Raw genomic sequence first — 14,406 nt, 5'->3', positions numbered from 1 at the left:
TTATGTATGGCTGGTTGTTCCATGAATGTTTTATTGTCCATCTAAAAAAAGTATAACATTTTTAGCAGACCTGTCCTGAGGTGTTGTTATTCATCATGTGTTTCCATGATGTTCAACAATGTTGTTTCCCATGTGCAGAACCACATTAATCTTGGCCTTTTTATGTGATCATGCTTTTTTTTTGGGGGGGGGGGGGGGGGGGGTTGTATTTACATTTTTATTTCACATGCCTCACATTACATTATTGTTTCCCATTTGCAGAATCTTTGTGATCATGTCTGAATAAACAGAACCACATTAATTCTTTGTGCTCTCACGTGCAAACCCATTATGTTCTCAAGGAAAACATGAGATGAAGAATGTTTCAAATGAAAACATGATTTTAGCCTGTGCTGCTCCCTCAGATCTCCTTTAGAAACAAACCCTGATGTGATTTACACAGAAGGTTCCGCCCTGTTCTGAGAAACCGCCGCACTCTGCCGATGTTTCAAAACAAACAGGGCTGCTACAATTATTGATACACAGATTGATTAAACTCACACTCTGGGGAAATGGAAGCTATTTTTAGTAGTCGTATCTGTGAGGGAGAGACAGTGAAGAGAGCAGCCACAGATAACTGCTTCAAGGTTAATAAGAAAGATGGCCGTAGAAATCTGATAAGACACTCTCCTCACCCACAATTCCCTGCATCTCTCTGCCGCTCTCATACCCATTTCATATATTTAATCTAAAATGAGCCAGTATGGCACAATTGGTCATATTATTTTTATATAGTACTGTGCTGTGAAAGGTAAAGACATTCTTTGAAGAGTGTAGCTTTCTTTTTGTTGGTTTCCTTCAATATATTTGATTCAAGATTCAAGGTTTTTATTCATCACATACACAATTATATAGAGCATATGTAACCAGCAGTAAAATGTGAGTTAGGTCCGCTCCATGGACAGTGCAATTATTAAAGAATACAACACAGATGAAAATATACATAAATATAGCTATGAAAGAATGAAATAGAAGTAAACAATAAAAATATAATAATAAAATAAAAAAGATGTATACTGTAGAATTAAATATAGAACGCAAAATAATGTGCATGAAAGTAAACTGTAGTCTTAAATATTAAGGGATGTACAATATTTAAGGGATGTACAATGTGCATATGTGCATTATACTGTAGTCTTAAATATTAAGATACACAGGAATGTACAAGAGGCAAATGTGCAAACAGGTTGACACTGTCAGTGTGTCAATGTGAGGTAGTGAATAAAGAATATCTTACTGATGAAGTGAACATTAAGTTGAGACATGAAGATGTTAAGAGGCTGGTTTTGAGTTTAAGAGCCTGATGGCCTGGGGGAAGAAACTCTTCCTCTCGGTTTTTGCCATCAGGCTACGGAAGCGCTTACCAAAGGCAGCAAAGTGTAAAGATGGTTACTGGGGTGGATAGAGTCCTTGATGATTTTAATAGCTCTGCCTTTGCAGCGTGTGAGGTAGATGTCCTGCAGAGAGGGGAAAGCAGACCCGGAGATGCACTCACAACTCTCTGCAGGGCTTTGCAGTCTTGACTGGAGCTGTTCCCATACCACACTGAGGTACACTGAGTCAATACACTTTTTATAGCCCCTGAATTGAAAGTTTTCAGGATTGCTGATAAACCCTGAATTTCCTCAGCTGTCACAGATGGTACAGTCTTTGTCTGGCTTTATTAACCTGTGTTTGATCTGCTCTCACCTCTGCAGAGGATTTGTTTCCAAAGGCACAGATGGTCCTTAGTCCTTGCCACATGCGTCGGGAGTCATTTAGATGGAAATGTGACTATGCGTTCCTTGTATCTGTGTTTGGCGACTCTTACTGCGCGTCGGAGAGCATAGCAGGATGCTGTGTACTCGCTCATGTTTCATGACAGAAGACCGGCGTTGTAAGCAGCAGTGCGTTTGTTTACTGCTGCACGGATTGTTTTGTCCAACCACGGTTTCTGATTAGAGAAGGTCCTTATAGTTATTGTATCCGTAGCTTGTTCAGCTAGCATGTTTACAAAGCTAAATGCTACATCTGTGAACTCACTGACATCAGATGAACTTGCCCGAAACATGTCCCAGTCTACGTCATCTAGAGCCACCTGTAGCATGGCTTCTGAGTGGGCGGACCATCGCGTCACCACCCTCTGCACCAAGGGGATCTTGATTGAGACTTTGTTTATATTCTGGTGTGAGGAAAATGCCGGCATGGTCCGATTTGCCGAAAGCCGGTAGTGAGCGAGCTTTGTAGGCATTCTTAAACTTAGTGTAGCAATGATCCACTGTATTCAGTCAACTGGTGGGACAGGATGCATGTTGATAAAAATTAGGCATAACTTGCCTGAGGTTGGCTTTGTTAAAGTGCCCAGCGATGATAATAGCAGCGTCTGGATGTTTGTTGATGTTGCCGCTGAGCACATCATGAAGCCCAGACAAAGCCAAACCGGTGTCTGCTTGTGGTGGGATGTAAACAGGAGTAACGATGATCGATGAAAACTCCCGAGGCAGATAGAATGGGTGGCAGATAATGGATAATTGTTCCAGATGAGGCGAGCAGAAGCGCGACAGAGTGGAGATATTCCTGGGGTCACACCATTTCTTGTTAATCATGAAACACACTCCTCCACCTTTGGATTTGCCAGCCTCGGCTGTCCTGTCCAGCCGTAAAACAGAGAAGTTTTCAGATGGCGTTACAGCAGCGTCCGGGACCAAGGGCGTGAGCCATGTTTCCGACAAACAAAGGATGTTATGGTCCCTAATGTCCTGTTGGAAACTTATCCAGGCTCTAAGATCGTCCATCTTATTCTTCAGAGACTGGACATTGGTGAGCAGAATGCTCGGTGGAGGAGGACTCTGAGCTCTTTTCCTCAGACTGTTGTGAATCCCAGCGCGTTTCCTACGGTGTTTCTTGATCCGTCGCCTCAGTGGTTATTCAGGTGGCCATTGTTTATCTCGGTGTTCCGGAGAATCTCAGATGGCCACGATGGGTTGGAGGATAAAGTGTCCTGAAACAGGTCAGTGAAGCGTTGTCCAATGTCCAAAAGTGTTTCTTTGTCATAAATGATCAGTGCAGAGGTTATGTGTGTAAAAAGAGAAAGCAAAAGTAGGTAAAAAAGTAAATGATCTAAGCGGAGCGACCTGGATGGCGACCGGACTCGATGGCGCCATCTTGGATTTGGTCATACTGATATTGGATTGTCAATTCTATTAATACTGTAGATAAGAAAAAATGCAAATGGCAATTTGACAGATGGCACTCAAAATTTACATTTGATAATTCACATGAACACATATTAATTTTTCTTATGTGGAAAAGTTAGTACATTGCCAACATAACATACCGTAGACCGTTCGTATTTATATTTAAACAAAATCAATACCTTATTCCACATGGATGCAGTAAATCCGTAAAAAGGGAGAGCAAAGACTTTTACTGTGTAACAAAACATTTCTGTTTCAAATAAAATGTCTTTCTATTCACCAAAGAATCCTGAAAAAAAAATAAGTAAATGTATCACAGTTTCAATTAAAATTTGAAATACCATAACTGCTTTCAACATTGATAATAAGAATCCTAAAATAATAATAATAATAATAATAATAATAATAATAATAATTTTGCCATTTCCAACAAAATGTTAAGCAACAATTGTTTCCAACATTGATAATAATCAGAAATATACAAAAGGAAATCTGCATATTCGAATAATTTCTGAAGGATCATGTGACACTGAAGACTGGAGTAATGATAATATGATAAATGCTGGACATTCAGCTTTGCATCACAGGAATATATATATATATATATATTTTAATTCTTCATCTAGACAGAGTTATTTTAAATTGTAATAATGTTTGATAACATAACTGTATATTTCATCAGATAAATGCAGCCTTTGTGAGAATAAGAGACTTTTGAACCGTAATGAAGTCAAGTTTCAACACTATAATATATGTGATTTACCTCTGCATGTACCTTTGGTATAAAAGTTCAAATTATTCCAACATGTACTCTGGTGGATTTGAACCTATAACCTTGCAGCTGCCATCCTGGTTCTTCCTCTCTTGTGTTGTCAGAGCAGCGGGACACTCACCCTCTCCCCGTCCAGCAGCAGGTGCACTCTGAAGTTCATACGGTCCTCCAGGGTCACCTCCTCATTCCTGTACAAGATCTGAAAGATCCGGCTGAAGACACCACCATCATGAACCCCTGCACTGCTGAAACTGCACTCGCCTACCCAGAGCAAGACAGACGGAGAGAAAGAAAAGGTAGATTATTTCTCTTGCTGTTCATATCAAAGCATCTCAAGAGAGATTCTTCACTGCGTGAACATCAAAGCACATTCAGTGACGCTTCCCTCCAGAAAGAGAGATGTAGATGTTCCACTCATATTCAGTCTAATGTTTACAGACCTTATTTTCTTACAGTGTTTGGCAGGATTGTGATTTTGTGTGATTGAGGCTTTTAGAATTCGAGAGAAAGTAAAACATTAAATGAAAATATTTATGCTGTCAGAGAGCAGGGCCTGAAGGAATACTATTATTATACTGCATATCTCAATTGCAGCTCCTAGATAGTGTCCTAGCTCCTAGATGGAGATCAAGCATAAAACATTTATACAACATTACATTTCTGTTCTGTTTTGCAATGTCACAGTGCACAGTTATAAAAATATTCTAGAAACTACTCCAAAAAAAAAAAAAAGTTTTAATTATATTGCAGTGGAATGTTTTAAATCACACACACACACACATACACACACACACACACACACACACATACAAAACAGTACAATGTGTTATTTTATTTTGTTTAGTTATGTCATAGCGCAATTTAAAAAGAGTTTTAGAAATCCATACCAAAAAAACAAACTGTGTAATTTTTTTTATTATTTTATTTTATTTTATTTAGTTAAGTAATGTTGTAGTGCAATGTTTAAAATATTTTAGACACAGCTCCAAACACAGTACATTGTCATTTATTACTATTTAATTGTATTTAGTTACATAAAGTTTTAGTGCAGTGTTTTAAAAATATTTTATTAACCACACAAAAACAATTCTCTCTCTTTTTCTTTTTAGAATTTTTGTTAATTGTTTTATGGTGTAACATTTTTAAATGTTTTAGAAAGTGCACAAAGAAAACAATGCATTTTGTCATTTATTTTTTTATTTTATTGTAGTTTTATTTTTTTTATTTTTTTGCTTTAAGTAATGTCGCAGTGCAATCTTTTAAAAAATGTTCTAGAAACCACACTCACACACAAAAGAACAGTACAATATTTGTAATTTAATCATTTTGTTAAATAAGGTTGTAGTGCAATGTTTCAAAAATACTTTAGAAACCACATTTACAAATATAAAATTTAGATTTCTTAAGTAGCCTCAAACATTTAATGTAGCATTTTTACTGTGAAAATTAGACCAGACTGCAACATTTGTGAAACATTTTAATTAATTTTTAAACTAATAATATGTGCATATAGTAAATACTGTATATACTGATGGTATAGTCAGAGAAACATATTAGCCTGCTATTATTAGCCTGTGTATATGGATACATAAACAATATGTTTATATCCAAAATAAAACCGCAACGTTACTTTTTTTTTTTTTTTACATTTTACATTACATTTTTAACGTTGAAGTTTGCAAACTTTTCAATATAACATGACCACAGATTATTTGTAACCTCTTTCAATGTGTGTACTGTACAGTATATTTATTTTTAGGATGTGAGCCGGTGAACGTTTTCAACAGGAAGATGAGTAATTGACCAGTTTTTCATATTTCATTGAACTCTCACCATTCCTCCAGCTAAATTTTCAGCAGAAACATCTGACAAACGTTTAAACAGCCGCATGTAAGAAATCCATACAAAAAGAGCCACATGTGAGCAATGAAAGTTTCTCTAAGGAGAGAAAATCATGAAATGTCCATCAAATTCCATAATTACTCATCCCATTTTTCACTAGTCTCAGACCTCACACCCACATACTGTTGGCTGAATGTCTGATGAATACTGCACACAAAAGTGGAAACACTTCAAGAGTGTCGAAGTCGTCATTGGATTGGTTGAATTATACAGGATCTCTGGGACGACTGTGACGACGAGCGCTTATCAAGATCAACTAAACGCTGGATTCTCAAGTATGTGAAATATCTAATTTCATGGCATAGAATCTTTATAATCTTTATAATGCATCCGAGAGTTTTACACACTGCTCTATAATTGTGGCATGATTTCCATGCCCTGAAACATGACGCCGAATGAAACGAACTGTGATTGGCTGTGTGACTTGTCGGCCTTGGCCAATGAATGCTGCCATGGATTCCAGACATTCAGACTGACGCCGGGTCTAGTTTTTCACTAACCTGACACTAAAACAACCATCATTAAGGTCATAAGCATCAAACGTCGGCCACTGGCTCCACATCCAGCAAGAGAGACACAGAGATCTCATCTGTGACGGATGACAGCATCTCAGTGGGGTTTTGTCTTCAGCGGAGAAGATGATGGTGTGTGTCAGAGAGGTGCTGAGTGGAACGGTGAGGGTCTTGCGTAAAAACAGACCCCCGCGGCGTCCATCTCTCTCCGTTTGCCCTTGTCTGTCCGTATCTTTCTATGACTTTCTTCCTCTCTGCGTGTCACCAAAAACAGTTCTGCAGTGTGCCCATGCCCCAGAGACCCAGAGAGAGAGTCTGATCTTGCCAGAGGAGTCCTGGGGAGTGTGTGTGTGTGTGTGTGTGTGTGTGTGTGCGTGTGTGTGTGTGTGTGTGTGTGTGTGAGTGTGTGTGTGTGTGTGTGTGTGTGTGTGTGTGTGTGTGTGTGTGTGTGTGTGTGTGTGTGTGTGTGTGTGTGTGAGGAAGAGTCAGAAACCCAGAAAAAAGATGACGGATCAGGTCAGTGTGTTTCTAATGAAAATGTTAGAGAGACTATTTCTATCCATCTGACAGAAGTATGGAAATATACAGCCCTGCACGCTAATGCAGCATAATGGATAATCTATACCTTTTAAAGAGAGAATTCACTCAAAACTTAAGCTCATGTTGTCAAAACGTCCATAAAACAAGAAAATATTAATTTTAAGATGATTTTTAAAATCTTTCTAGCTCCAAGATAATGAAATTGCACAATAAAAATGATTGCATAAGTAGTCTGTATGACCTAATCATTATAGATTTGTGTGAAGAACAAACTGACATATAAGACTTTTTAAAGACTTTAGAGGTTCCTTTGCACATTTTTGAGAGAAGCTGCAACATCTGATTTGTGATCAGGATTGTTGATCATTCTTTGGAGTTTGATCTTATTGATATATAATTTGATGCAATTCACAAAAGTGGTCTAATGATTCAGTCACAAATCAGACTGATTTCTCAAGCTATCTCACTCCAGTTAACAGCCCACACTCAATGACTTAAACATCAGTCTGACTTCAGAAGACTTAGAGAAAGTAGACCTACAGATATTCATGATGCATTGTTTATTTTCACCCATAAACATGTCTTACGAAGCCATTAGTTAAAAAAAAAATTAATAAAAAAGAAATAAAGAAATATTAACAATAATGAAAAAAGAACACTTTTAGGCAAAATGTGTATATTGTATATATTTGATATTTTGGAAAAACTTTGAAGAAAAAAAAACTGGGCATTTACATTTGCAAAATTAGATCAATATATTTTGAAACAGTATGTGAAGTTTTAAGGTTTAACAGCAAAGAAGCAACTGTAGAACAAAAAATAAATTTTTCAACCCAGAAAGAATACAATCATGAAAACCCTTTAAATTTCATATTAAAGTATGTTTTAAACATAATGTACTTTTAATACAAATTAATTTAAACAAATATATAATTATACTATGAGACAGTAGTGTTTATTTATTGATTTACTTTTAATAGACCTACTAGATGCATTTTTCATTAGCAGAACGTTGAGCTCTCTGGTTATAATACAAAGTGGGAAGTGTCCTAAACAGGTCAGGATGAGGAAGAATTTGTAAGGCACAACACCACATAGACTTTGGTTGCATTGTTGTATTATATTAACCATTTGAGGGATCCACTTTATACTAAAAAGTGCTGTAGGGAACTTTTGTAAAAAAAATTTTTTTTATATATTTATTAAACCTGTCATTATGTCCTGACAGTAGAATATGAGACAGATAATATGTGAAAAAATCAAGCTCCTCTGGCTCCTCCCAGTGCTCCTATTGCCATTTGCAGAAAGTCATCTGCTCCCGGTAAAAAACAACCAATCAGAGCTGCGATCCGTAACTTTGTTTGTGTTCAAAATGTAGAAAAATGAACATAATAAGCGAGTACACCATGAATCCATTTTCCAAACCGTGTTTTTAGCTTGTCCTGAATCACTAGGGTACACCTATAATAAGTGTTTATATTCGGACTATTTTAGATTGCTTCGGGGTACCGCGGCGGAGTAACCCAGTACCTTTGTGATAGAGCGTCAAAAGTTCCCTACTGCAGCTTTAAGTGGCCTTAACTACTATGTACTTACATTTTAATTAATAATTTAGTACAATGTACTTATTGTGTACATACATGTTTTTACATTGTACTTATATTTAAAAAATAACTACATGTAATTACATCTGTTATTAATTTCTGTAATTACATTTATAATTACACTGTTGACCCATACTTAACACCTTAACCCACCCTTAAACTTACCGATACCTCCAACCCTCTCCCTAACCTTACCCCTATCCCACCTCAATAGCAGCAAAAGTGTTTTAAAATACAATATGATCACAATAAGTACATTGTACTTATTTTTTTATGTAAGTACATAGTAGTTAAGGCCACCTAATATAAAGTGGGACCCATTTGAGTTAGTGGAGAGCACAAAGACGCTGAAGCACATCAGTTTAGTCAGGCAGCCAGTTGTCTGAAACTGAAAATTAAATCTCATAAGAGCCAGAATGGCTGACAGATCCAAAATGGCCACTGATTCCAATGAGGGTGAGTTTGATTGCAGCACCCAGACTCAATGTCAGACAGAGGCCATGGGCTTTCTGCTGCCAAATACACACACACACACACACACACGCACACACACACACACACACACCTCCTTTAAAAAAAGACATTAATACATGAAACCCCCCAAAAAACTGCTGTTTTATCTCATATATGATTAGCACTGAAGCAAAATGAGCAACTGAATGAACAAAAAGCTGTTATCACTTACACCATGGTTTTTATTTTGTTTTGGGTCAGTGAGATTTTTGATTAAATAATCGAAAGGGATAGTTCACCCAAACATTTTAATAACCCCATGATTTACTCATCCTAAAGCCATTCTAGATGTATGACATTCTTCTTTCTGATGAATACAATCAGAGTTATAATACAAATTGTCAATTGTCAGCTTTATAATGGCAGTGATTGGGGGGATCGAGATTTTGAGTTAGTGGAGGCCTAAAAAAGCCTAAAAAGTGAATTTGTTTTCAATATTACTGTTTTTACTGTATTGTTGATCAAATAAATGCAACTTTGGTGAGCATTAAAAAAAAATTACAAAAAAAAAAAAAAAATTCTTACCAACCCCAACTGTTACCAACTGTTGAATGGTAGTGTTTATAATGTGTATTTGTTTATTTAGAAATACCAGAATTACAAGCAAGCCTATGCATCAGCAAAAAAAAAAAAAAAAAAAAAAAAAAATCTAGTTTTACGTCTCACATAAACAGAAGATGAAAGTCTGCCCAGAAGCTCATTAAGGTGAAGTGATGTCAGTCAGACGGCAGTATTTGATTTGGAATCACACAATTCAGACGAGTATCTGAGGCCTCCATGATTAAACTTTCAGTGTGACTCTCAGAAGCATGCAGCACACTGACTGAATGCAAATTGGGAAGTAAACCGTAGTCCCAAGGGTGAATAGAATGATTCATTTTCAAAATTATGTTTGGTAAGATATCACAAAGAAAATTTAATGTTGAAGTAGATGTTTTATGGATTTTTTTGTTTAGAGTGTGTGTTTTTCAAAAATACTTATTTTGGATCTTTTGAGCATGGTGTTATAACAGCAGTGTGTACACTGATAATTGTGTGTGTATGTGCAGGTAGCCTGTGTTTGACACTAGAGAAGCCGTCAGTGTTGTAAAAACAGACTATATTTGCACCTGACACAACGTCCGTATCCCTGATAAGCATAAAAATAAGCAGCCTGTAGATGACTGTTTTGAGCACAGAACGTGTGCTGCTGAGAATGTGAAAAATGCAACAGACACAGAACAAGACACAGGTAACGGGTAAATTACATAGAGTGGCTATGTTTGTAATCAAGGGGGTCATTGATCTGTTTTTGACTTTGAAAGCAAGTGTCAGAGTATATTAGTTCATAACTGATAATTTGTACAACTTGAAAAAAGCCTTGAATGAAGATAGTAAATTCTATCTCTGCATCTCCCTCTCTCTCTTTTTGTACTCTAAAGGCTGTGTTTTTGTTTCTGAAAGACTTATCTCCATCTAAGTGGTTTATTCTGTATTGTATATCACTCTGCATCCACCAAAACAAGTACTCACAAACAAATGCATTGTGCGTTATAACAGAAACATTGCTTACAGCAAGCGATTTAATGTTTGACAGTAATTGTCTCAAATATTGTTGTTTAAGAAGCTGAATTAGTTTAAATTAGGAATGCATTTAGAGATGCGGCTCCTCAGAGGAGAGTTTAAAAACCTCTCTCAGATAATGCATCTTGAATCTAAACCACCACCATTAAAAATATTGAATCTAATCAAATAAAAGAATCTAAACACACAAGCTGACATTGCTAACTGACGAGATGTGTTGTTGTTTGACATATTGATGCTGCACACATGGGTTTATGGAGAAGTTCTCACCTGTGTGTCCAGGTGTTGTGGCAGTGATTCTGTGGGGAACCCGAGAAGACACACGCAGCCCTGCCCTCACCTGATAGAAGCTGCAATCCACAGAGAAGTTTTCAATTATTATAGATTACATTCACGGATTACAAAATGGAAATGGCACTGGATTACAAATGGCACTCAGTTGTAATAATAATAATCATCATACAAAATAGCAGTTAAACAATCGATCAACAGCACAAATAACACTGGGTCTGAGAAAAGAATAATAATAATGGTCTAATTGCAATGAGAAACTCCTAAACTCAGGGCGAAACCAGCTTCAGGACATTTTTGAGTAGACTCAACACATGATAAAAAGTTGCTGGACATTTTTAGAAATTTAGAAATTGTGGAATGTATAACAATTAAAGTCCTTTTAACTGGCTTCTCTAAAACCATCCATTTTTGGATGAACGGTTTCATGTGTAAAGCAATAGTTTACTTAAAAATTTTAATTTATATTATTAACTCCGAACACATTACAGATGGAACACATTTGTTCAGTTTCATATACATTTATGCCATCAATGTTTCTGAAATCTGGTCATTTGAACTCATGTAAACAACCAAACCTGTGTTACGTAATAAAAGACTGGCATTTTCTTCCCTGCCAGAGTGGTAAAGTCCTCTTCAAATGTGCCTGAATTATTAATCCCTTCAGGACAAAATGGCAATAAATAATGGATATAATGCATGTTCCTATAGCACTTACACTGACCAAGATCAAAACAAACAGCCGTTGATCTAGTCAGTGGAAAAATTAATGCAGTGAATCTTTATAATAAATCATCAATAATGATGGTGAATGAAATGTGAAAGCTTAGTCAGCATGTTCAGACAGCCCAGACTCCATCAGGGGGATTGTAAGGTCACCTTTGCCAGTGAAGTGACTGCAGATGCATGTTAAATGTTGAAGCACTTCACAGATCATGCTGCAGCTCCCTGGAGATCCTGAACTAAGTCGGGTCATCCTGAGCCTGGCAAGAACATCTGCACAGTATGTTGACAGTACATGCTAAATATGTCTACAGTACACATCAAAACATATTTACAACATCCACAAGCTTCACCGCGTCTATGGCACGTACTAAACAAGACTGCAATTCTTGCCGAAACGTCTACAGGACCGTTTGATGGGATGCTAAAACAAATCATCTGCATGATGTAGAATGTGGTAGACTGATTACACTGCGTGTTAAAATGTGTGTAGCATATGCTGAAGCAGAAGCTACAAATGACTGTAGCACATGTTAAACAAGTATACAGCATTAAACGAGCTACAAACTTCTGAAATACATGAGATCGCTGCTAAAAAAAAAATAATAATGTTTTGCTGTTGTTTAAGTTTTTGTAGTAATCATAGTGCTGGAGAGTAGAGCTTGTGGTTAGGTTATAAGATGGTTGGATAATGACTGTGGTGTTTGATAATTTATTTTCATGTATTTCTCTTTACTCAGAAATGCATATATTTGTTAGTTTTAGTTAATGGAACAAAGTCAATGCAAATGGATTCCGAACACAGTTAAATTAAATTTAGTAAATTTATTTAGCAATAATTAACCCTCTGGAGTCTAAGGGTATTTTTTGGGCCTTGAGTAACATTTTGTTTTGTTCCTCACAAAAGTACAGAGCGCTGAACATGACTTCAAAAAATCACTCAACTTATTAAATCACAGCCTTGCATGAATTTCTCTGAACAGAAAAAGAAAACAAAGATGTTGAAGCAATATGCATAGCCAAATACTGTAGTTGATTGTGCCCATTGACTTGCATTGTTCTGTTTTTTCTCTCCTCTTTTTTTCCATACTGTGTTAGTCAATGTTTTTGGGTAAACTGTCCCTTTAAGAAAACTTTGAATATAGTATATGAAAGTGACATGATATGCAGCCAAATATGGTGACCCATACTCAGAATTTGCGCTCTGCATGTAACCCATCCAAAGTGCACACACACACACACAGCAGTGAACACACACACGGAGCAGTCCGCCATTTATGCTGCGGCACCCGAGGAGCAGCTGGGGGTTTGGTAAGGGAACCTCAGTGGTGGTATTGCCGGCCCAAGACTCGAACCCACAACCTAAGGGTTAGGAGTCAAACTCTAACCACTAGGCCACAACTTCCCCAAAATATATATATATATATATATATATATATATATATATATATATATATATATATATATATACAGTATTGTTCAAAATAATAGCAGTACAATGTGACTAACCAGAATAATCAAGGTTTTTAGTATATTTTTTATTGCTACGTGGCAAACAAGTTACCAGTAGGTTCAGTAGATTGTCAGAAAACAAACAAGACCCAGCATTCATGATATGCACGCTCTTAAGGCTGTGCAATTGGGCAATTAGTTGAAAGGGGTGTGTTCAAAAAAATAGCAGTGTCTACCTTTGACTGTACAAACTCAAAACTATTTTGTACAAACATTTTTTTTTTCTGGGATTTAGCAATCCTGTGAATCACTAAACTAATATTTAGTTGTATGACCACAGTTTTTTAAAACTGCTTGACATCTGTGTGGCATGGAGTCAACCAACTTGTGGCACCTCTCAGCTGTTATTCCACTCCATGATTCTTTAACAACATTCCACAATTCATTCACATTTCTTGGTTTTGCTTCAGAAACAGCATTTTTGATATCACCCCACAAGTTCTCAATTGGATTAAGGTCTGGAGATTGGGCTGGCCACTCCATAACATTAATTTTGTTGGTTTGGAACCAAGACTTTGCCCGTTTACTAGTGTGTTTTGGGTCATTGTCTTGTTGAAACAACCATTTCAAGGGCATGTCCTCTTCAGCATAGGGCAACATGACCTCTTAAAGTATTTTAACATAAGCAAAAAAAAAAAAGGGATCCATGATCCCTGGTATGCGATAAATAGGCCCAACACCATAGTAGGAGAAACATGCCCATATCATGATGCTTGCACCTCCATGCTTCACTGTCTTCACTGTGTACTGTGGCTTGAATTCAGAGTTTGGGGGTTGTCTCACAAACTGCCTGTGGCCCTTGGACCCAAAAAGAACAATTTTACTCTCATCAGTCCACAAAATGTTCCTCCATTTCTCTTTAGGCCAGTTGATGTGTTCTTTGGCAAATTGTAACCTCTTCTGCACATGCCTTTTTTTTAACAGAGGGACTTTGCGGGGGATTCTTGAAAATAGATTAGCTTCACACAGACATCTTCTAACTGTCACAGTACTTACAGGTAACTCCAGACTGTCTTTGATCATCCTGGAGGTGATCATTGGCTGAGCCTTTGCCATTCTGGTTATTCTTCTATCCATTTTGATGGTTGTCTTCCGTTTTCTTCCACGTCTCTCTGGTTTTGCTCTCCATTTTAAGGCATTGGAGATCATTTTAGCTGAACAGCCTATCATTTTTTGCACCTCTTTATAGGTTTTCCCCTCTCTAATCAACTTTTTAATCAAAGTACGCTGTTCTTCTGAACAATGTCTTGAACGACCCA

General features: G+C 36.9%; 1 protein-coding gene across 1 annotated transcript in view; it reads right to left on the bottom strand.

The window, feature by feature from the left end:
• Positions 1-14,406, bottom strand: part of LOC113062390 (protein FAM135B-like) — a 45,505-nt gene that overhangs the window by 19,943 nt on the left and 11,156 nt on the right. Inside the window, exons 3-4 of the mRNA XM_026232217.1 lie at positions 10,892-10,971; positions 4,109-4,248 (exon numbers count right to left, since the gene is read on the bottom strand). Coding sequence (XP_026088002.1) covers positions 4,109-4,248; positions 10,892-10,971 — 220 coding nt within the window. The remainder of the gene's footprint in view (positions 1-4,108; positions 4,249-10,891; positions 10,972-14,406) is intronic.

This window comes from Carassius auratus, chromosome 44 (assembly GCF_003368295.1).
Source record: "Carassius auratus strain Wakin chromosome 44, ASM336829v1, whole genome shotgun sequence".
In the NCBI taxonomy this organism is placed as follows: domain Eukaryota; kingdom Metazoa; phylum Chordata; class Actinopteri; order Cypriniformes; family Cyprinidae; genus Carassius; species Carassius auratus.
Note: the sequence above shows the minus strand (reverse complement) of the source record. Positions and strands in the feature narration are given on the sequence as shown.